The sequence below is a fragment of the Rhincodon typus genome, chromosome 2 (genome assembly GCF_021869965.1).
Source record: "Rhincodon typus isolate 14 chromosome 2, sRhiTyp1.1, whole genome shotgun sequence".
Classification (NCBI taxonomy): Eukaryota; Metazoa; Chordata; class Chondrichthyes; order Orectolobiformes; family Rhincodontidae; genus Rhincodon; species Rhincodon typus.
Genome location: NC_063333.1, coordinates 33,496,378 through 33,520,069, shown reverse-complemented (window position 1 = coordinate 33,520,069; position 23,692 = coordinate 33,496,378). Strand labels below are relative to the sequence as shown.

The 23,692-nt window shown below is 39.1% G+C and overlaps 1 protein-coding gene across 5 annotated transcripts in view; it reads left to right on the top strand.

Moving 5' to 3' along the window:
• Positions 1-23,692, top strand: part of waca (WW domain containing adaptor with coiled-coil a) — a 120,967-nt gene that overhangs the window by 62,441 nt on the left and 34,834 nt on the right. For all 5 annotated transcript variants that reach the window (XM_048609713.1, XM_048609728.1, XM_048609720.1 and 2 more), the window contains 2 exons: positions 9,336-9,458; positions 16,089-16,237. In XM_048609713.1, coding sequence (XP_048465670.1) covers positions 9,336-9,458; positions 16,089-16,237 — 272 coding nt within the window. The remainder of the gene's footprint in view (positions 1-9,335; positions 9,459-16,088; positions 16,238-23,692) is intronic.

Here is a 23,692-nt window from a genome sequence, read left to right as displayed (position 1 = left end):
GTATACAAACATTGAAAATGAGCAGTCAGTAAAGTAAAAAGAGGGGATGGGGTGGTGTAGAGAATGGCTTGAAAAGTAAAATTAATGATTTGAATGCACGCTGTATTTGGGATAAAATAAATGAATGCAACAAAACAGGTTTAGGCTATGATATTGTAGCCAACACGTAGTCATAGTTAAAAGAGATCAAAGTTTGGACTTAATATTCATGACTATGTGACTTTTTGAAAAGGACAGGAAGGAAATTGTGGTGGACTAGTAGTATTAGTGTGGGATGGAATAAATATGGTAACAAGGAATGATCATGAATCTGAAGAGGATGAAGGTAAGAAATAAAAATGGAAAGAAGACATTGAAGGTCTTTTGGCCCCTTAACAGTACCTCTGTGTTGGGACAGAGAATTCATCAAGAGGTAGTGCAGGCATGTAACCAAATCAGTATGATAATCATACATGATTTTCATTTTCATGTGGATTGGATTAGTTAGATTGGGTGAGAAAGAATTGATAGTGTATTTGGGAGTTTCCTAAAGTAAGTGAAGGATCAGAATCAGCCAATTATGGAGCTGGTAATGCGTAGTGAAGCAGGTTTAATATTATGTCAGAGTAAAAGATCCCCTTAGAAATATGACCAGAACATTGTAGCATTTAGCGTTCAGTTCAGTCTGAGGAGAGGAATTTGGATTAGAAGCTATTATGTGATGCTGAGAAAGGGGTCATTATAAAGGAATGAGGGCGAAACTGACTGAAGTGGACTGGTGTTGAGCATCAAAGATGTTTGAGGAATAGGAGTAGATGTTTTTAGAAAATAGTCCATGGCTCACAGCAAAGACATATTGCAGTGAGTAAGAGGATTCCAGGAAAGTTAAAGATGTTATCAGAGTGAAAGAAAAAACATACAATGTGGAAAAGGTTAGTAGTTAGCAAGTGGATTGTTCAAGTTTTAAAAACCAACAAAAGACAATCAAACAAAATGAGGGAGAATAAACTTGCAAGTGATATCAAGATAGACAACACCAGCTTCTTTATGTACATAAAAAGGAAGAGAGAAGTCAGTGAGCAAAGGTCCCTTTAGAGAATGAGGCTGGGAAATAATAGGAATCTCGGAACTGGCAGTGGAGTTGGAATAATTAGGAACAAAAACAAAGTTGCTGGAAAAGCTCAGCAGGTTTGGCAGCATCTGTGAAGGAAAAAACAGAGTTAACATTGCGGGTCTGGTGACCCTTCCTCAGAACTATCCTTGTTCCTGATTTACAGCATCCACAGTTCTTTTGGTTTTTATTTAGTTGGAATAATTACATTGGATCAGTCTCCACAGTAAAAAGAAACACAAATAGTATTCCAAAATTACTACATATTCAAGGAGCAAAAGGAGGAGAGGAAATAAATACAAAAACCACCACCTGGAGAAAAAGTGCTAGGGAAGCTAACAGGACTAAAGATCAAAAGTCCCTTAGATCTGTTATTAGGAAAATGTTAGCATCTGTTATTAAGGATGTAATAGCAGAGCATTTAAAAATACATGATATGATCAAGCAGAGTCAGCATGACTTCATGAAGGCGAAATCCTGAATGACAAAGTTATGTTCATTTGCTGAGGAGGTAACAAGCGGTGTAGATAAAGCGGAAAACAGTGAATGTGGTATGTTAGCATTTTCAGAAGACACTTGATAAGGTGCCAACACTTGGTGTTGGAGGTAGTATATTAGCACGTATAGAGCATTGCCAGATGAGCAGAGGGCAGAGTTAGGAAAGGGTATTTTCAAGATGGCAACCTGTAACTTGTGGAGTGCCACAGAGATCAGTGCTGGGGTTCACAATTATGTACAATCTATATTAATAACTTGAATGAGGAAAGCAAATTCGCTGTAGCCAAGTTTGTGGGCAACCCAAGACTGGTTGGAAAAGCAAGTGGTAATGGTGAAATAAATAATCTGCAGAGGGATTTGGACAGGTTAAGCAAGTGGGCAAAATCTTGGCAGATGGGATATTACATAGGAAAATGTGAGATTATGCACTTGGGCAGGAAGAATAAAGGAGCTGAATGTTTAAATGGAGGAAGACCGGAAAGTTGCAGAACAGAGGGAGTTGGGTTTGGGATGCATGAATCACAAAAAGCGAGTATTTGAGTTCAGCGGGTAATATGGAAATCAAATGCAATGTTGGCCTTTGTTTCAGAGGAAATGGAGCATAAAAATATGGACCACTTGCTAAAATTATGTCAGGCACTGGTGAGAACACAGCTGGACTACTGTGAAAAGTTTTGGGCCCCTATTGAAGGAAAGATACGCTGGCATTGGAGGCAGTCCAGAGATGGTTCACTTGGCCAGTTATTGAGGGGCTGTTTTATGAGGAGAGATTCATTAGATTGGGCCTGTACATACTGGAACTCAGAAGAATGAGATGCAATCTTATTAAAACTTAAAAGATACTTAGGAGACTTGACAGATTAGTTTGGGGAAGGTTGGTTCCCTTGTGAGAGAATCTACGACCAGAGGGCATAACCTCAGTATAAGGGGGTCACCCATTTAAGATAGATGAGGAGAAATTTCTTCTCATAAAGGGTATAACTTAACAACTTTGTACTGTTCTAATAAATCTTGTTTCGGTTCCTCCTAATGCTTTTGTATCATTTGGTAATGTGAACCAGATCTAAATTGAAGATAGCTTATTTCTTTTTGATTATAACCTTGTAGAATTGAGCCCTTTTTTTCAACATAGGACTTTTTGAACCTAGTTGATGTGTATCTGAATTTCCATGTTGCTGTATTTTTCAGTTTAAATTTGACATTTGTTTTCCTGGAATTCTGTGGATTTGTATTTTTCCTACTCCAGTGTAAATTATGCATGGACAAGTACAGTGCAACAGGAGCTATTTATCTCATTCTTGTCTGTGCCAGCTACTTGGAATTTGATTACTCCAAATTTTTTAATCTTTTCCCAACTCGATGCAGTACTTTATTGCAATATTTATTTGATTCCTTTCTGAAGTTAGTATTCAAACAGTATTTTCTATTTCATCAGGCAGAGCCGTCCACTGACTTTTTTTGCCTTTGCGTTTTCTGGTATTGTTGCTAATCACCTTAAATCTATGCCTTCCGATTCTCAATCTTTCATAACTAGAATCTATTGTACTTGATCCACTCTATCTAAACCCATAATGGTTTAAAAAATTTGTAATTATCCTTCTCTGTTATGGAGAAAGGTCTTAACTTTTCCATTGGTTTATGAAACTGTCATTTCCTATCACAGCAACCATTTCAGTTAATCTGTCTCGTACAAAGTAGAGCCCCCAAATCAAAGCCATTAATTGATATCAAAAATGACGATAGTGTGTGTGCTGAACTCTGAGGAACATCATTGTATAAATTTCCAACCAGTTTGAACAATAGCCACAATTTTTCTGTCTTTTAGCCAGTTTTATTTCTCAACTTTTAGGCTTGTTAGTAAGATGGAAGCCAAATATCAAATGTCTTTTGAAAATTTACATGCACAGCACTTGCATCTCTCTCATCTGCCCCATCGATTAGTCGATCAAAAATTCGAATCAACTTAGTTGAACACAGTTTACCCTAAATAGATTTGTGCTCTCTTTTGTTAGACCAGTTTTGCTCAAATGGCTATTAATTTTCCTTGGATTATTGAGATTGTCCTCCATAAAATCCATTGCATGTTGCTATACTATTCAAAGAGCTTTGGATTATTTTTCTTTGATAACTGTTAACATACTGTGGTCTTGCCGCTCTGCTTTGCAGATTTTAGTTGGATTCTTCTCTTATCAAGGTGACATTTCATTTGCTGCCTTTTTCTACGTAATCCAATTTTCTAACTCCACTGTCGTCCAACCAGCCCTGTCTTTAATTGCCTTATCATCATCTCTGCATGCAGAACAGAAGAGGCCCTTTGGCCCATCAAGCCTGTCTGGCCAGTGCTACACTAAATTTGCACTAGGCCCATAGCTTTGAATGTTATGACACTTGAACTGCTCACTGAAGTACAAGGTTACCCACCTCAACTACACTGCCAGCTCCTCACAGAACCAGGTTTGTTTTTAGATTTAGCAGTTGTTGCTGGAGTTTTGAAGCTGGATGTAGAAGCTCTTATTCCTCTGTCTGTTACATCTAAAAGCTGAGGTTCTCTTCCTGCTGCTAGACTTGCGTGTAAGACTATCTATTTTAATGAATTTGTCTTTGCCAAAAGTCTGTTTATGGGATGTTACTGTATTGGGACAGTTAATTAGTAGTAGTTAATACATATGTTTTGTTGAGCATTTTGATAGTTAGAGTTAAGCCATTTCTTTTTATTTTGTCTGTTTTATAACTGTCGTGTAAAAATGAAATGGGTTTTGTTTCTGGTAGCTGAGCTAATTGAATTGTATCTGGAACACAATGCCTTACACTTGACTTTGAATAAGATGTATTTTGAGGGAGTTTGATCTGGTCTATAATATTCTATGTACATAAATGTAACTATCTTGAATGACATCATTCTGCTTTAATTAGACCGTTTTAAGAACAATTAAGGATCCATCTCTGACCTTGTGGAAATTGTTAATTATATTTGCATTGAGAATTAATTTAATTTTCATATTTTAAAAATATGTAATCATCTATCATGCTAGCTTTTCTTATTGAAGATCAATGTTTGCATTTCTGCAACTTTGTTCAAAATACATCTAGCTAGATACTACTACTTCAATTCAACTTGTCTAAATCTCCATATTTCATCCATGACAGCAAAGTAGTTTGTTGTACTTCACATGGGTGGTTAGATGGTCTGTTTGTTTTTAACGTTTTGCTTAACCTTAGGTTCTGTATGTTTTTCCACTGTTGATCATAGATTGTTGCCTCACAGCAGAACATGCAGAACTTGAACAATTTGGGGTGTTGTAAATTATCGCTTCTAGCAATTTTGTCTTCTAACTTAATGGTGTTATTCACTTAAGAGTGATTTGAGTTGTGTTGTGGCTACTTGAGTTTTGGCAGAGTATGGAAATAGACATAGTTTTGTAATACTTTAGTGACTCGTTAGAGTTCAGGCAAGCAACTTGATTACTGAAATCAAACTGGTAAAGATGTCATTCTTATCAGTCCATAGTTTAGAATAATGGCGCAAGTATTGCTGAAAAAGACATTTTGTTGAAGCTTTTGCCAACTGTACCCAACCAGCACATGCTTGCAAAAAGCAGTGTCCAACATCAGATGTAATTCCACAATTGCTCAAGATTTGGAAAATAATCCTGCTTAAATCAAAATTACTCTGACAACCAATTTAAGATTGCCAGTCAGGCTCGCAGTGTAGTGCAGTTGGGTGTACTGGTAGCGACAAAAATATGCAGGGTGCTATTCTTTGCAGACAAAAAGAACATGGATATACGCAAAACTCAAAAAAAAAAGAAAATGGGTGACATTCATTCTTTGATTCATTTCTCAGAGCAATGCTTTAGAATCATAGAATCCCTGCAGTGTGGAAGTAGGCCATTCAGCCCATCGAGTCCACACTGACCCTCTGAAGAACATACCACCTAGACCCACCCCCTACCCTACCATTTCCCACCCTAGACACATAGCCAGTCCACCAAACTGCACGTTTGGACTGTGGGAGGAAACAGGAGCACCCGGAGAAAACCCATGCAGACATGGGGAGAACATGCAAACTCCACACAGATAGTCATCCAAGGCTAGAATTGAACCTGGGTGCCTGGCACTGAGAGTCAGTAGTGCTAACCATTGTACCACCCCTTGACTGATCAGAGTTAACCTACCTAGCTTAAACTTAAATGAAGCTTGCCAGTTGACTTTGAATCATCATCTAAGGGGATGCGTTAATGTAGTGACTGTGTCACTGGACTAGTAATACAGAACATCAGGCAAATGTTTTTGAGTCATAGGTTCAAATCCCATCATGTCAGGAAATTATGTTTTATCCTGGATTTTTTGTTGAATTCAAAGCTGATCCCAAGTAGCCACTGTCATTGTTGTTTATACCTATCTGGTTCACTTTTTCCTTTCAGGTAATGACATCTGTCATACCTACCTATACTGGCTTACATGTGACTTAGACCTAGAGCAATATGGTTGACACTTAACTGCTCTCTGGCAATTATAGATGGACGGTAAATGCTGACCTCGTCAGTGATTCCCACCTTTTATGAAGAATTTACAAAAATTGGTATTTTAAAAATAAATTTTGCTTTACATTGGTATTTTTGGAGAATTACCTTTCAGTGCAAGATATAAAAATTCAATAAAAAATGAATTTTCAGCAATGCTAAAGTTCTGTATGAGGAAAATGGGTATTTGTGTAAGAGCACTTGTCTAGTTGAAGTCAGATATATTGCATATGAGGAGGAAATGTTTGTAGGATTGGTTTCACAGTGACATAATTGCTGAGTTATAATTCCAAATTGGTTCAAGTGATTTGAGTAAATATAGAGTAGCCTCTGTGATGAAGGCATGGAAGACCCCCACTAGCATGAGCTGTAAGGCATTGATTGGAGTCTCCTGAAGCAGCTTCTCCAGGACTTGTTAATCAAAATGTTGGACCTAACTTTCTATCTTCCCCGTTGTTTGCCATATTGAATTGGGCTTCATAAGTGTTAGGATATGGTGTGAGTGTATAAGTGCGCCCCAAGTGAAAAATCGTGTTTGAACATGGGGGCAAATTCCAGCTGAAAAATTTTCACTAGAGTGTTGCTTTTGCCAAAGAGTGAAGAAATTGGTTAGATATAGGTGTAAGCATTTCGTTAGTTCAGTAGATTTCAATTCCCCTTGTATTGACTTCTTACAATATCCTTTTTTGAAAAACATGTTCAGTGTTTTTTTAAAATTCAAGTAATTTCATGATGGTGACTTGATCTGTCAGTATTTCACCACAAAGGTTTGGAAACCTGGTTCTTTGATCGTCTGTTCTTCAAGTTTAGTCGTTGTGTCATTATCTGCTGCAGTCAGGATCAGAAGAATTTTAAACACCCAGATCTGGAACATCAATCTCTTCACTTACTGATTGTTGATTTAAAAATTAACTTGGAATTTTCAGCAGTTACGAGTGAAGAGTCGAAATGCTGTGCAAGACTTAAGAGCATTTTAAAATACTAGGTGCATGGACAATCGTATTGGTTGAAACAACAGAACAATAAGGTTGATTTGAACGCAGGTTCAGTGCTAGCTCTGATTTGAAGCATGTACTGTGTTGAAACTTCAACTTAGTTCATTTCTTCACACTGGTGGAACTTTGTACAAGTGGCTGTAGGAATAGGAGAAAGCATCGATGGATCTTGAAGGTTTTGTGGTTTGATTCACATTGCAAAGCAAGGAAGATGTTTGAGAATACGGTCTGATTTTTGTGGAAATTTATTTCATGCTTTGGCTTTTTTTTTTAGAGAAAATAAGTATCATCACCAAAGTCTTTCTGTTTTGCTTAATGGCTCACTTTCTCTAAGTGCCAAGTCGTCATTTTTCCTGAGTGCTTTCAATGGACTTTAATTCTTGAAGTGAAATGAACAACTTTAAGTCATGCTGGTGAATTAGACTATACAGGTAGCTTGTGCTGACTTGTTTGATGATTTCCAGGTGAACCCACGCTCATTCTGTCTTTTTATAACTCAAGTCTGACTTGACAAGATTAATTCAGTTTATTTTGTTTTATATTAGTGGCATTTCAAAATCATCATCCTTTTCCCTGAAACCGAAGTGGCTTTGCCAATTTAAAATAAAAATCCTGATTAGATTTGAGCCAAACTCAGTGCCTCAGATTCAAGAATTTTGTTATGTCACTGCTTGTTGATGCATGTTGATGTTGAGAATTATGCTTTGCCTTGTCACTTTGGCAGTGCTTTCCATAGGATTCTGTCATGCACTTCACATGTTTACTGTTGCCTGTACTACTTTGTGTTGCCTCATGTAATTTTATCAAATTTATCTAAATAACTTGCATTTCATGCTGTTTTCTATTGTCCGCAAAGTTTGCATTTTAGCAGAGATGCTTCTATCTTCCACTAGGAAACTCTTGATTTGAAGAGTCCATCCTGTTGACTGTTGCCTTCAATTGCCATGCCAGTTCTCTAATCTGAATCAAGTCAGTGATTCAGTGAGCCTTGCACTTTTGTAGAAGGCACAAGAATCTTAGGAAATGCCTTTTAAAAAAAAAAATAATTCAGTTGATTCTGCAGATATTTAGACACTTAAAAGACCTGTTGGAGGTTTTGAGGTGTAACCTATATGTAGAGTTATAACCTGACAGAGTGGATGTTGGGAAGATGCTTCCATTGGTCAGAGAGACTAGGACCCGAGGGCACAGCCTTCGACTAAAGGGAAGACCTTTTAGAACAGAGATCAGGAGAAACTTCTTCAGCCAGAGTGGTGAATCTATGGAATTCACTCTCACAGAAGGCTGTGGAGGTCAGGTACGTTGAGTACATTTAAGACTGAGATAGATAGGTTCTTGATTATCAAGGGGATCAAGGGTTACGGGGAGAAGGCAGGAGAATGGGGTTGAGGAACTTATCAGCCAAGATTGAATGGCGGAGCAGACTCGATGGGCCGAATGGCCTAATTTCTGCTCCTATGTCTTATGGTCTTAAACTTCTGTATAGTGTGTGACAGTTAAATAATAATTTATAACAAAAACAGAAGTTGCTGGAAAAGCTCAGCAGGTCTGGCAGCATCTGTGAAGAAAAATCAGAGTGAACATTTTGGGTCAGGTGACCCTTCCTCAGAACTCTGCTGATCTTTTCCAGCAACTTCTGTTTTTATTCATGATTTACAGCATCCGCAGATCTTTCAGTTTAAGCGCTCATTTATGTTGTGCTGCAGATTGCTCTTGATTGCACTTTCGTTATAAGTATTCCATTATCTGCTTTGTAAGTACTAGAATTGTTGCATAACTTTTGAAAGTATATTGGCTAGTTTGAAAAGGATGTTTTATTACTTGGATGCCATGTCGAGAGAGTTGACTGTATGCCGCATGCGCTTTTACAAAGGTCAGTAATCTAGGTCTTTCTATGTTCTCTTTTCAACAATTGTATTTTCTAAGATGATTACACTTTAGATGCAAGGGTTGGCTCCTGTATTTTGGTGATGCATTTTTTAATGATTTCTCATGGCTCAGCCAAAAATGAAAACAGGCTTATTATTTCAAAAGAACTAATGCCTAAGTTGGAATTCAGACTCTAAGTTGAGACAGCATTAATCACCTGCTAGAATTATTGGGTTGCGGTCTGTTGTATCAGAATTTAATAGCAAAGATCTTCTAATTTTACTTGACCTATTGTGAATAGTTTACGTGTTATCATTGCATAGCAGAAGTTTAAGGAAGCACTTCCCTTTTGTCTTGCAGTCCTTACAGCTGCTGTCACACAAGCTTCCTTACAGTCTATGCTTCATAAGCTCCTCACGGCTGGACCATCAGCTTTAAGCATCACTACTCTCCTTTCCCAAGCTGCACAGTTGTCTTCTCAGGGTAAGGTTAAAATAATATGTACTTTTGCTTCTCTATCAGCACTTAAAAATTGCAGTGACCTCCAAACCGTCCCTTGAGGTTCAAAATGTTATCATGTATTTTGGAATGCGTTGATTTGTTCACTTTCTTTATGTGCCTATCCAGTTGAGGGCTATTAATATTGGGAGGAGATCATTTACCTCATACCAGTAATGGAAGGCCTTGCTGAAGTATTTCCAGCTGGATGAGGAAAATTCTACTGCTTTGGGCAGTCAAATTTTTGCTCGACAAATATTTTGGTGAGAATGTTGCTAAACCTCTGGTTAAAACTTGTATTCTTAATACACTACGATTCCCAGTATTTAATTCATGGTTGTGCATATTTTTTAAAAAGTTGCCTTGAAATTCTGCCTCGAATGGGTGTGTGAGTGAGTCCTGTTGCAGATTGTATTGCCCTTTTCAGTCATTCACTTTACTGTTCTGAAAGATCAGCAACAATTATACAAGTAGGAACCAATTCAAACTGGTACTTCATAAATAGTATTGAAAAAGATTGAGCTGAATCTTAAAGCTTCAATTTGGTCTTCACCTTTGATCAATAATGCTCCTTTGTTTGACTTGATAACCTTGCAATTAGGATAACAAGTGACAGTTGATCAACAAAGCTAATAGAGTAGGGATCTTCACAGGAGTTTAGTCCTGCTTATAACAGTGCAGATAAAGCTCCTTCTGTGCAATTCCATTCCAAAGCATGTCGACAAGTTGCTTTCTTACGATGTGATGACAGTTGCCCAACAGATTTCATTCAGCTTTTTAAAGGTCAGAGTTTATATTGATCAGCGAAAACACAAGTAAAATGTCTCCAACTTTCATAATAGTGTGAAAAGTCCTCAGAACATGAACATTAAAACTGGGAGTAGTGCTTTCCTTGTCCTTGATTAACTGTCCTATCACCTTTGTTGTTCTACTTTTGTTCAGTTGCTGAGTTAGCCATTTGCTGCCTTGCTCTTCTTCATATTATTGAATTATGGGTGAGCATCAGTTTTCAACTTTAAATCTCACTTTACAAATTATTTTTACATCATTAATTGCAGCGATCATTTTAAATATCTGAAATTCTGTTTTCCTAGTTTGTCTTGTATGACATGCTATTTTTGTCAAAACTTGTGTCTGAGAATGGGTTGAATGGCATGAGAGATTATCACTGACAAGAAAAATGAAGTTAAGCAGAACACTTTTCATCTCTGGAGCTAGAACTTAAATATTTGTAAATATGTATTTTATAAATCTGTTTGAGTACATTACCATTTGATTTGCAGAATTGAAGTAAATGTATTATTTCCCCCCTACTTCTGTCTGGCATTCCTATCACGAACAACTGAGCGGCTTTTCCCACCACCACCAAATCACCTGTGGCAGTTTTTACCTATTAACCACCACTGTTAAGTCACCCATGTTTTCCAATTGATTAATTTACATGCAATTGAAGTAAATGTATATAATTCATTCATAAACCAGTGTATACTTGTTTTTTTTTAAGACGGTGTTAATACACCTGTGCAAATGCTCTTAGCTGTGAAATGAAATGACCCAAGTTAACATGTCTTATTCTGTGAGCCTTCCAATTCCACACTTTGCAGCTTGGTTGGAGTTTCTGCTGTTAGCACAGTGGACAATTTGAGTACAAATGGCACCTGTTTGAAGAAATATTTTCTTACCTTGTGTGACTGAGTTCAAAGAAAAATTTCAGTCAGCCAAATTTCACTTGCATCAGTGCAATTGGGCAACACTTCAAAATGTAAAAAAAATTAAATCATTTGAGAGTCAAATTGTTCAGTTTGCTGGTTTAACATAGCTCAGAACTAAGAGTCTTCAGTCAGATATTAATATCGTTCTTTTATAATCTGATTATAAACTGCTGAAAATTCTGAAAATATTCAGAACTGATAGTTTAAATTGTGATACTGTTTTGACTTAAAGTGGTCAGAGCCTTCAAAACATGCTTGTTTGTTCCCCACTGCCAGAAATAACTGGTTTAATATTTGTACGCTAACTTCAAAGGCTGTAAACTGAGTTCAGTTGGTGGAAAGTCAGTACACTAATCACCTGGGAGGTACCTCCCGATGGAAGGTATGGAGGTTCGGTGTGGCCAGGTCTGGTTTCTCGCATGATGTTTTCTAGAAGGTCACAAATTCATTGTACACTGAATGTTATTTGTTTCAAAAATTGCATTATCTCTTGTGATGCTTAGTTTGATTTTGAGTGTATCGTCGTGGAACAATAGCTGCACACACGCTGTTTTTGTTAGTTAGTCTTTCCATCCATCCACCATCAAATGCCCTTAAAGTTCTCAAAGTCATGAGTTATGTTTCTTGCAATTTTTTAAGTCACTATAATTGCATTGCACTACAAGTCAGAAGCCAAGACTAGCACTTGATTCTGTACTTAAAAATGTAATTATAGTCTTGGTGAATGGCAACTGATTAGATGCTTGGCTTTGTCTTTCTCTCCCCTCACTTGAAGGTAGCGACATTATTGGGGTACTGTTCCAACAAGTTCTTTATTTGTTCTTGGGAGGCAAGCCCACCATTTTTTCCCATTATCAGTGGTCTTTGTCAGGGTTCTGATTGTCTGCTTTCTTGAAGTTCTGCAGTTGTATGTGTGATGAAGGTTTTTGACCCAGTGTGGAATGATGAAATAATCGTAAGTCATAGTGTATGGAGGGCAGTTAGATGACAGTGTTGCCTGCTGCCTTACTACTCTTGTTCTTGTTGATGGTGGTCATGGAAGGTGCCAGTGAGTTGTTGCAATGCACTTATAGATAGCAGATGCTGCTGCTCTACACTGGTGAAGGAGGCATTGTGTGTTAAAATTGGACGTGGGGTCCTGCCAAATGGACTGCTTTGTCATTGGATGGTATTGAACTACTTAAGAGCATTGTTAGAGTTTAATAACCAGCAAATGTAATGGTTTTGCTGCTTTAGACAATGTCCTTGATTAAAGAAGTCTCCTTTTCAGAATGTTTGTAATAAATGTATATCCAGCTGTTAGTATAAATTAAGATTTCATATGTAACAATTTCATAGCAATCGTAGTCATGGAATCATACTTGTCATCGGATGTTGCTTGACACGTGGGACAACTGACCCAATTTGGCATGTCTTCACGTGTTAATGAGGGTAAACTGGGCAAGGTTTGTCATTTCTGATGCCAGGTTGACGTCACTTTTTCTGTCCACTTTTATTTGGCTTCAGCTTTCCTGCAATTTTCATGCAAATGAATGCCTTTCTGGGCCAACTACATTTGTATGTTTGTATAGATTTCGTGAACATGCGTGTTAGAAGTAGGTCATTTTACCCCTCAAACCTGCCATTTATTTAATGAGATCATTGCTAATCTGATTGTAAACTCAATCCTCAGTGACACCTTGTTTTTTAAACCATGACCTCTAGTTTACATTTACCCCGCAAAAAGATATCCTCGCAACACTGACCCTGTCAAGACCCTTCAGGATTTTATATCTTTAAATTGTCACCTCTCACTCTTAACTCCAGTGGATCTTAGTTTTAGCCTGTCCACTTTTCCTCATAAGATAACACCCTCTCCCATTGAGAATATTAGTTTAGTAAAGGTTACAATGCTCTTTTTTAAGGAAACCAATACTGTACCAATGCTCCAGATGTGGTCTCACCAGTGTCTTCTTTACCTGAAGCATATACTGTGTACATTTGTATTTGTTTCTCTTGGAATAAATGATAAGCATTCTATTAGCTTTCTGAATTTTTGTCCCCGCAGTTTAGCCTTCTTGAAATTCATGCACAGGGACCCTTGGATTCCTCTGCATTTCAATTCAGCAGTCTCTGGCCATTTAGATAATATGCTTCTTTTAAATCTTTCTGCCAAATGGATAGTTTCACCTTTTGCCACATTACACTTGATTTACCAGATCTGTGCCCACTCACTGAATCCACCTACATCCCTGTGTGGCCTCCTTGTGTAGTATTCACAATTTACTTTCCATCCATCATGGTGTCATCAGCAAATTTAGCCATCATCTTTTCCTCATCCAAGTCATTTAGATAAATTGTAAAAAGTTGAGGTTCCAACACTAATCGCTGTGACACATTGCACACAGCATCTTGCTAACGTGGAACTGAACCATTTATGCTTACACATTCCCTGTGAGGTAGCCAGTCTTCTATCATTGCTAATCCGTTACCCCCTACACCATGAGCTGCTATTTTCCACAATAACCCTTGACGCGGCACCTTATCAAATGCTTTTTGGAAATCTAACTACAAAACATAGAAGTTCCCTTTCATTCACAGAACTGTTATTTCAAAGAATGTCAATAATTGGTTAAATATAAGTTCCTTTCGAAAACCATTCTGTTTGATTACCTTTAAATGTTTTGAGGTGCCCTTCAATTGCTTCTAACATTTTCTCCATGACAGACGTTAAATTAACTGGCCTATGGTTTCCTCTCTGTTTTTCAGTGAAGTTGTGTTTTCTATCTTGGGATCTAATGGAACCTTCCCTAAATCAATGGAAATAGAAAAATCCAAAACAGATGCATCCACTGTTCCATGTGCCACTTCCTTTCAGATCCTGTAGTGAAGTGCATCAAGATTATGGGAACTTGTGCTAACAGTTTGCTCAGTACCACTTCCCTGGTGACAGTGATGTTCTTAAATTCCCTTTTCTCTTTATACAGCTGTTTGTAAAATATTGCATGTGTCCTCTATCATGAAGACTGATGCAAAGAACTTGTACATCTGCCATATCATTTTAGATTAATTCCCAGACTAATTTCTATAGGACTAATGTTCACTTTTGTAACTTCTTTAACTTTAAGTAACTGCAGAAACTCTTTCTAACTGTTTATATTTCTAGCTAGTTTTCTCTCACTTTTCTCTCATTAATCTTTCGGCCATTCTTTGCTGATTTCTATGTTCTGTCCACCTCTGACCTGCTACCCAACTTTGCTCAATTGCATTCTATCCTTTAACTTTTCTATGTTATGGGCCCTTGTTGGCATCTTTGTTGGAATATATCAGATTTGTATCTTCTGAAAATATCCACACAAATGTCTGCCTTTTGAGATTGAATTAAGTCTTCATGTAATTTACCAGTTCACTTTTCATGCTCTCATAATTGTCCTTCCATAAGTTTAAATTACTTGCCTTAGATCCAGTTGTTTCTCCCTCGAACAAAATATAAAATTCAATCATGTTATGGTTGCTCTGACCTGGGAGAGCCATTACTTTGGTCTTTAATTCCATCTCATTGCACAATAGCTTACTCTCTGGCTCCAGAATGTGCTGTTCTAATTCAGATTTCCTTCCTTCCTTTAACAGCAGTCTGGCGGTTTCATGGTTATTATTTTAGGATTATTCCCTGTTTAGGAATTGGAACTTGTATTCAGCGCATTTGTCAGGACCATTGAAGCATTAGTCCAGCAAAGATGTCATAGCAATGTCAAAATAGCAGACTCCACTCAATGTCCAAACACCAAGCCCAGAGCTGCCCGAGTAGAAATTCTGAAATTGAAATCGTGGCTTCTGATATGTGCCACCTTATGGTAATTTACATCTTAATTTCTTTGTGTTTCACCCTGTGCATTCACTAATTCCTGAGCTGAGCACAGAGCTGTTGTAAAATGAATTGATTAAGGATTGCATTTAACAGGATTGCACATTGCATGCTTCGATAGAGAGGGAGTGTCCAAGCTGTGGGAAAACATGGAAATTAAGTAACTGCATATCAATTGAAATCAGAAGATGCATGGCTTGGGGCAACCTTGTGGAGGCAACAGGGATATCGGCAGTTAGGTGGACAGCCAGTGAAACCACGTTCACTTTTGACAAGGTCTGCTGCATCTTGTGACACTTGGACACATATTTAAGCTAAGTTAAATTTGCAGCACCTGTTTATCTTACATATGTATTTGTTTTAAAAATGCAAAGATAATCAACTGCTGGGATACAATTTCTATTTTAGTTTCATTCTGTTCTAAATTGAACGAAATCGAAATGTAATCATGTTGGAGCTTGCAGACACAAAGGTGTTGAAGTAAATATTTTGCTAATTTTTGAAGGAAGTTAAAGAGTAAGAGAGTAATCTATTTGGGCAATATAATGCTCATTGTATTTAAGTTTGTCCACCAAGTTTCATCTGTGGCTTCTAATACATTTAAATATGTTTTGGGTGATTTTAACTTCAAAAAATATTTGGGTTTGTAATATTTCCCAGGGCTGCTTTCACGTGAGAAAATATTCTGTCAGAAACTTGGTACCTTTAACAGCTTTGCTTTAATGTAGGAGAAAGCAAGAACTGCAGATGCTGGAGTCACAGTCAATACAGTGTGGAGCTGGAGGAACACAGCAGGTCAGGCAGCATCAGAGGAGCAGGAAAGTCGATACTTCGGGCTTACACCCTTCATCATAGTCCTGATGAACGGTGCAAACCTGAAACGTCGACTTTCCTGCTCCTTTAATGCTGTGTTCCTCAACCTCCGCACATTATTGATTTTGGCTTGAATGCATCCTAATTACAATTCTTCTTCTCACCCACAATGTCTGTAGAGTCTTATGGTGAAAAATAAGATTTTCCCTGTTGAATAATTTCAAATTGACTTTCTTTTTGAAACAGCCCAGCAGTCTAATCAGTCACCAATGTCATTGGCATCAGATGCATCGTCCCCAAGGTCGTATGTGTCTCCAAGAATAAGTACGCCACAGACTAACACTGTTCCTCTTAAACCACTGATGAGCACACCTCCAGTGTCATCTCAACCAAAGGTAAAACCAAAACCAGTTGATGTCTAATGTTAATGTTTCTTTATTATAAAAATATTTAGGAGGGACCGTATTATAACAGTGTATCCTTTCAAACTTTATTTGAATAGTTTGAGTTATCGTAAATTATACGGGCTAACTTGAGTTGCAGTTTAAGCAAAGTTTCAGTATTTTTCCTGCCTGAAAATGCCGCATTCTTAGCAACACTCTTTAATTTTTTTTCGGTAAGTATAGCAAATGGATGCAGTAGTATTTGACTTTAGTATGAGATGTAATATGTGCAATAACAAAAAGTGATCTATTAGAAGATACAATCCATATGGTGAAGGTCAGAAATAAGTCAGGAGATAATGAGGGCATGCACAAAAGGCAGGCCATGAATCATGGTTAACTTTAATCTCGTAGATTTTGGAAGTAATTGACAAAAGTAGTCAGGAGAAAGAATACATAGAGTGTAATCGGAATCGTTTCCTAAAACAGCATATTGTGATCCATCTGGGGAATTGGGCTGTTTTGGATCTGGTAATGTATATAGAGACATGTTTAATAAATTATCCGAGTATAAGATCTTAAAAAACAGTGACCATAACATGGTAAAATGTAGGACTCAATTTGAGAGTGAGAAATTTGAATCATAAACAACTCTGTTAAACTTAAATAAGGGTAATTACAAAGGAATAGAGCGGAATTGTGTGGAATGGACTGGCAAAGGAATTTAGCAGGGAAGGCAGTGCGGAACAGTGGCAGATGTTTAAGAAAATAGTGCCTCACAACAAAGATATATCCAGTGAGGAAGGAGAATTTTATGGAGGGATAAACCAACCCTTGTTATCAAAGGAAGTCAAGGATGGTATCAAATTCTAGGCAATAAAACAAACATTGCAACAAAGATGAGTGGTAAGCCAGAGAAATGGGATAATTTTAATAACCAACAAAATATATCCAATAAAAATAGAGGGGTTGTAAACTGAGGGTAAACTCACAAGTAATATATATTTTTTAAAAAGGCATGATATGGAGTGCTGGTCTTGGACTGGGGTGGACAAAGTTAGAAGTCACACAACACCAGGTTTTAGTCCAACAGGTTTATCTGAAATCACAAGTTTCCAGAATGCTGTTCCTTCATCAGGTGGAGTAAAAAAGAATACAGTAAAAGCTTATGAATATATTAAAAGGAAGTGAGGGGCCAAAATGAACACGATTATCTTGGAGGTGATAATGAGGAATGAAGAAATGTTCAGAGGTATTGAATAATACTTTGCCTTCATAATAGTTAGTAAATAATAGTACTTAAGCCTTCATGGTAGAATATATGCTAATAGCATTCCCACAGTACTAAATAAACAAGGGGTAAAATAGGTAAAGGAAATGAATAGAATAACTAACTATCAGGGAAAACATGAGTGAAACTAATAATAGGACTGAGGGCTGTTAAGTCCCTGATGGATTGCGTCCTCGGAGATTAAAGGAAGGACTTTAATAATCTACTTGAGCAGCTGGTAGTAATCTTCTATGAATCCTTGGATCTGGAAAATCATAGAATCCCTACAGTGTGGAAACAGGCCCTTCAGCCCAACAAGTCCACGCCGATCCTCAGAGCATCCCACCCAGACCCATCCCCCTATAACCCACCTAATTTACACTACGGGCAATTTATCATGGCCAATCCACGTAGCCTGCACATCTTTGGACTGTGGGTAGAAACCGGAGCACCTGGAGGAAACCCAAACAGACACAGGGGGAATGTGCAAACTCCACACAGTCGCCCGAGGCTGGAATTGAACCCGGATCCCTGGCACTGTGAGGCGACAGTGCTAACCACTGAGCCACTGTGTCGCCCCAATGTTCCAAAGGATTTGAAAACTTCTAATGAAACCACCCTTATTCAAAAAGAGGGAAACAACAAAAAGTAACCGTATAGGCTGGTTAGCTACACGTATACCTTTCAACTGATGTTAGAATGTCAGATGTTAGGTGTAATAGTGGAACATTAGAAATATGTACTAAGCAGAATTGACATGGCTTCTAGTTCTTTGAGGAAGTAGCAAGCAGGATAGATAAAGCGGAACTCGTCAATGCAATATATTTGAATTTACAAACTATACTTGATAAGATACCTTACATATGGCTACTTAAGGTAAGAGCCTCTGATGTTGATGGTAGCAAATTAGCATGCGTATTAATAGATACTTGATTGGAGGGGTAATTCTTAGGATGGCAACCTGTAACTAGTGGAGTGCCATAGAGATCAGTGCTGGAACCAGAGGGATTTAGCCAGGTTGCGTGGCAAATGGAATATCATGTGGGAAAATGTGAGGTCATACACTTTGGCATAAGAATAAAAGAGCGAAATATAATTTAAATGGGGAAAATCTGGAAAGCTGCAGCATTGAGCTATTCGGGTGTCAAGTGCATGAATCACAAAAAGCTGATGTACAAGATTAGTAGGTATTATGAAATGTTGGCTTTTATTTCAAAGGAAATGAATTATAAAAATAGAAAAGTTTTTTGCTAAAAATACACAAGGCACAAGTTGGACCACACCTGAAATGCTGTGCGTAGCTTTGGCCCCCTTATCCAAGGACAGGTAGATGGGCATTGGAGGCGGTCCAGAGAAGGTTCTCAAGGTTGTTCATGGGCATGAGAAAAGGTTGAGTACATAAGGCTTGTGCCGTTGACGCTTGGAAGAATGAGGCAAGACCTTACTAATTCTTATGGGACTTCACAGGGTTAAGTGGAGGGGTTATTTCTGCTTGTGGGAGAATCTAGCACCAGAGAGCATAATGTCAGATTAAGAAACTGCTTATTTAAGACAGAGATGAGAATTTCTTTTCCGAGGGACTTTTCTATCTGATATTTATGACTGCAGAGGGCTGAAGAGATTGGGTTGTAGCAATATCCAATGCCAAGCGAGATTTTTAATCGGTGACAAGGTTAATGCAGGAAAGGGGCAGGAAAGTGATGTCGAGGATCATCTAAGCGGTTGTGGCCTCCCTGAATGACAGAGCAGACTCAATGGATCAAATGGTCCACTTCTTTTGTGTCTTATGGTGTTATTGTGTTTGTTTATCGGACCTAGATATACATTAAATCTTATTCAAATCCCCCGGTGAAATATCGAACAGAATATTATACTCCAGTTTCAGATATATGATGGCAATGTGTTAATTAAGATTGACTTTCCTCCAATACAAAGGATATTATTAAATTGGACAGCGTTCAGGAAAGATTTTACCATGTTATTGCCGGGATTGGAGGGTTTGAGTTACATGGATAGGCTGGGACTTTTTTTCACTGAAGCGTAGGAGGTTGAGGGGTGATGTTATAGAGGTTTATGAAATCATGAGGGGCATAGAAAGGGCGATTTATGGGCCAAATGCACGCGATACCAAATTGGAGGAAGGCCAGTTTTGACAGTATTAGGCAGGAACTTCCAGAGATTGATTGGGGGCGGATGTTTGCAGGTGAAGAGATGGCTGGAAAATGGGAAGCCCTCAAAAATGAGATAATGAGTCCAGAAACAATGTGTTCCTGTTAGGGTGAAGGGCAAGACTGGTGGGTGCAGGGAATGTTGGATGACTAGAGAAATTGAGGTTTTGGTCAAGAAAAAGAAAGAAGCATACGTTAGGGGAGGCGATGGTATTATCGCTGGACTGTTAATCCAGAGACCCAGATAATATCCTGGGAACCTGGGTTTGAATCCCGCCACGGCAGATGGTGGAATTTGAATTCAATAAATGTCTGGAATTAAGAATCTAGTGATGACCATGTTAGTTGTCTGGAAAAACCCATTTGGCTCACTAATATCCTTTAGGGAAGGAAACTGCCTGGCCTATATGTGGCTGCAGACCCATAGCAATGTGGTTGCCTCTTAACTGCCCTCTGGCCAATTGGGGATGGGCAATAAATGCTGGCATCGCAGCCAGCAAAGCCCTCGTCCTGTGAACGAATAAAGGAAGAAGAAAAAAGTTATAGACAGCAGAGATCGAGTCAATCCCTAGAAGAGTTTAAAGGCAGTAGGAGTATACTTAAGAGGGAGATCAGGAAGGCAAGAAGGGAACGTGAGGTAGTTTTGGCAAATAGGGTTAAGGAGAATCCAAAGAAATTCAATAAATACTTTAAGGACAAAAGGGTGACTAGGGAGAAAATGGAGCCCCTTAAAGATCAGCAAGGAAATGGCAGAAGATACTAACAAGTACTTTGCTGTGGAGAAGGATATGGAAGATTTCAAATGTGGGGGAAGAAATTGCAACATCCTAAAAATGTCTACGTTACAGAGAAGATGATGTTGTATGGTTTAAAAAGACACAAAGGTGGATAAATCCCCAGGACCTGATCAGATGTCCCCTATAATTCTGTGGGAAGTGATTGCTGGGCCCTTTGCTAAGATATTTGTATCATCATTAGCCATTGGTGAGGTGCTGGAAGACTAGAAGTTGGCTAATGTGGTACCAGTATTTAAGAGAAGTGGTAAGAAAAGCTATGGAACTGTAGATTGGTGAACCTGACATTGGTGATGGGCAAGTTGTTGGCGGGATTGCTAAGGGACAGGATTTACATATATTTGAAAAGGCAAGGACTGATTAGGGATGGTCAACATGGCTTTGTGTGTGGGGAATCATGTCTTCCTAACTTGATTGAGTTTTTTGAAGAAGTAACAAAGAGAATTGGTGAAGGCAGAGTGGTGTACGTGATTTATATGGACTCCAGTAAGGCATGTGAAAAATTTCCTCATGGTAGACTGATTAGCAAGGTTAGATCACATGGAATGCAGGGAGAACCAGCCATTTGGATACAAACTGGTTCAAAGGTAGAAGGTTGTGGTGGCAGGTTGCTTTTCAGATTGAAGGCCTGTGAGCAGCGGTTTGTGACAATGGATTGGTGCTGGGTCAACTTTTTTTGTCATTTATATAAATGATTTGGATGTGAACAGAGCAGATATAGTTAGTAAGTTTGCAGATGACACCAGAATTGGAGGTATACTGGACAGTCAAGAAGGTTACCTCAGAGTACAACAGGATCTTGATCAGATACTTTAGAGACTTTTAAGTGACTCTTGGATAGGCACATGGAGGGTAGTAAAATGTAGGGTATACAGGGTTATTTGATCTTAGTAGGATAATAGGTCGGCACAACATCGTGGGCTAAGGGCCTGTACTGTGCTGTACTCTTCTTTGTTTTTATTTTTCTAGATGGGCCGAGCAGCGGCAGAGATAAATATGAGGTGCTGCATTTTGGAAAGGCAAATCAGGGCAGGATGTACACTTAATGGTGAGGTCCTGAGGAGTGTTGCTGAACAAAGAGACCTTGGAGTGCAGGTTCATAGTTCCTTGAAAGTGGAGTCACAGGTAGATAGGATAGTGAAGAAGGTGTTTGGTATGCTTGCCTTTATTGGTCATTGCATTGAGTATAGGAGTTGGGAGGTCATGATGCGGCTGTACAGGACATTGGTTAGGCTACTTTTGGAATACTCTGTGCAATTCTTATCTCCCTGCCATAGGAAGGATGTTGTGAAACTTGAAAGAACTCAGAAAAGATTTACAAGGATGTTGCCAGGGTTGGAGGGTTTGAGCTATAGGGAGAGGCTGAATAGACTGGGGCTATCTTCCTAGGAATGTCGGAGGCTGAAGACTGACCTTTGTCGAGGTTTATAACGTCATGAGGGGCATGGATAGGGTGGGGGAAGGCATAGGTTTATGGTGAGAGGGAAGGATTTAAAAGGGACCTAAGAGACAACGTTTTCACACAGAGGCTGGTGCGTGTATGGAATGAGCTGCCAGAAGAAGTGGTAGAAGCTGGTGCAATTACAACATTTAAAAGGCATTTGGATGGGTACATGAATAGGAAGGGTTTAGACGGATATGGGCCAAATGCTGGTAAATTGGACTGGATTAATTTAGGATGTTTGTTGGCATGGACGAGTTGAACTGAAGGGTCTGTTTCTGTACCGTATGACTCTGCCTCAATCAGTTCAAATGTAACACAATTATCTTAATAGAATCATAGACTCCCGACAGTGCAGAAAGTGGCCATTCAGCCCATCGAGTCCTCACCAAACTTTGGAAGAGCATCCTATCCAGATCCCCACCCTATTCCCATAACCCCACATTTTATTAAGGCTAATACACCTAGCCTGCACATTCTTGGATACTGTGGACAATTTATCATACCCAATCCACCTAACCTGAACATCTTTAGATTGTGGGAGGGAAGTGGAGCACCCGGAGGAAACCTCCGCAGACACAGGAATAATGTGCAAACTCCACGCAGGTAGTCACCTCCTCAAACCCAGGTCCCTGATGCTGTAAGGCAGCAGTGCTAACCTTTGAGCCCTATTTGTTGTGATTGAAAGCTGCAGTCAGTTCTGACTTTTTGTTGTTTTATTGCTGATTTCACAATGTTTAGTGAAATGACATGATTTAAATAAATTATAGGTTCCCTCAAGAATCCAGAGTTGGATTCCTTGAGACAATTCTTACCTGAAGAACATGGAAGTTGAAATACTTTATCACTCCTGAGGAGTACCATGCTTCCTAGCTGAATTAAGGTGTAAAATAAAATACATGACTAGATGCAGAATAAGTACAATACACAATGCAATATTAATTTGGAAAAATTACTGCAATCACAGTCATGGTTCGATTGACCAGACTCCATCTAGTGGTAGGAGTTGACTAGCTAAAATCCCAGAACTACCCATACTGACCAACTTCAACCACTAGATGGAGCCCAGGCTTCCGCACAAGTTAAGGAATGGAGACAACAAGGTGCAGGGCTGGATGAACACAGCAGGCCAAGCAGCATCATAGGAGCAGAGAGGCTGACATTTCGGGCCTAGACCCTTCATCAGAAAAGGGGGAGGGGAAGGGGGTTTTGAGATAAATAGGGAGAGAGTGGGAGGCGGATAGAAGAGGGATAGAGGAGAGGATAGGTGGAGAGGAAACAAACAGGTCAAAGAGGCGGGGATGGAGCCAGTAAAGGTGAGTGTAGGTAGGGAGTTAGGAAGGGGATAGGTCAGTCCAGGGAGGACGGACAGGTCAAGGGGGCGGGATGAGGTTGGTCGGTAGGAGATGGAGGTGCGGCTTGAGGTGGGAGGAGGGGATATGTGGGAGGAAGAACAGGTTAGGGAGGTAGGGACGAGCTGGACTGGTTTTGGGATGCGGTAGGGGGAGGGGAGATTTTGAAACTTGTGAAATCCACATTGATACCATTGGGCTGCAGGGTTCCCAAGCGGAATATGAGTTGCTGTTCCTGCAACCTTCGGGTGGCATCGTTGTGGCACTGCAGGAGGCCCAGGATGGACATGTCGTCTGAGGAATGGGAGGGGGAGTTGAAATGGTTCGCGACTGGGAGGTGCAGTTGTTTATTGCGAACCGAGCATAGGTGTTCTGCAAAGCGGTCCCCGAGTCTCCGCTTGGTTTCCCCGATGTAGAGGAGGCCACACCGGGTACAGCGGAT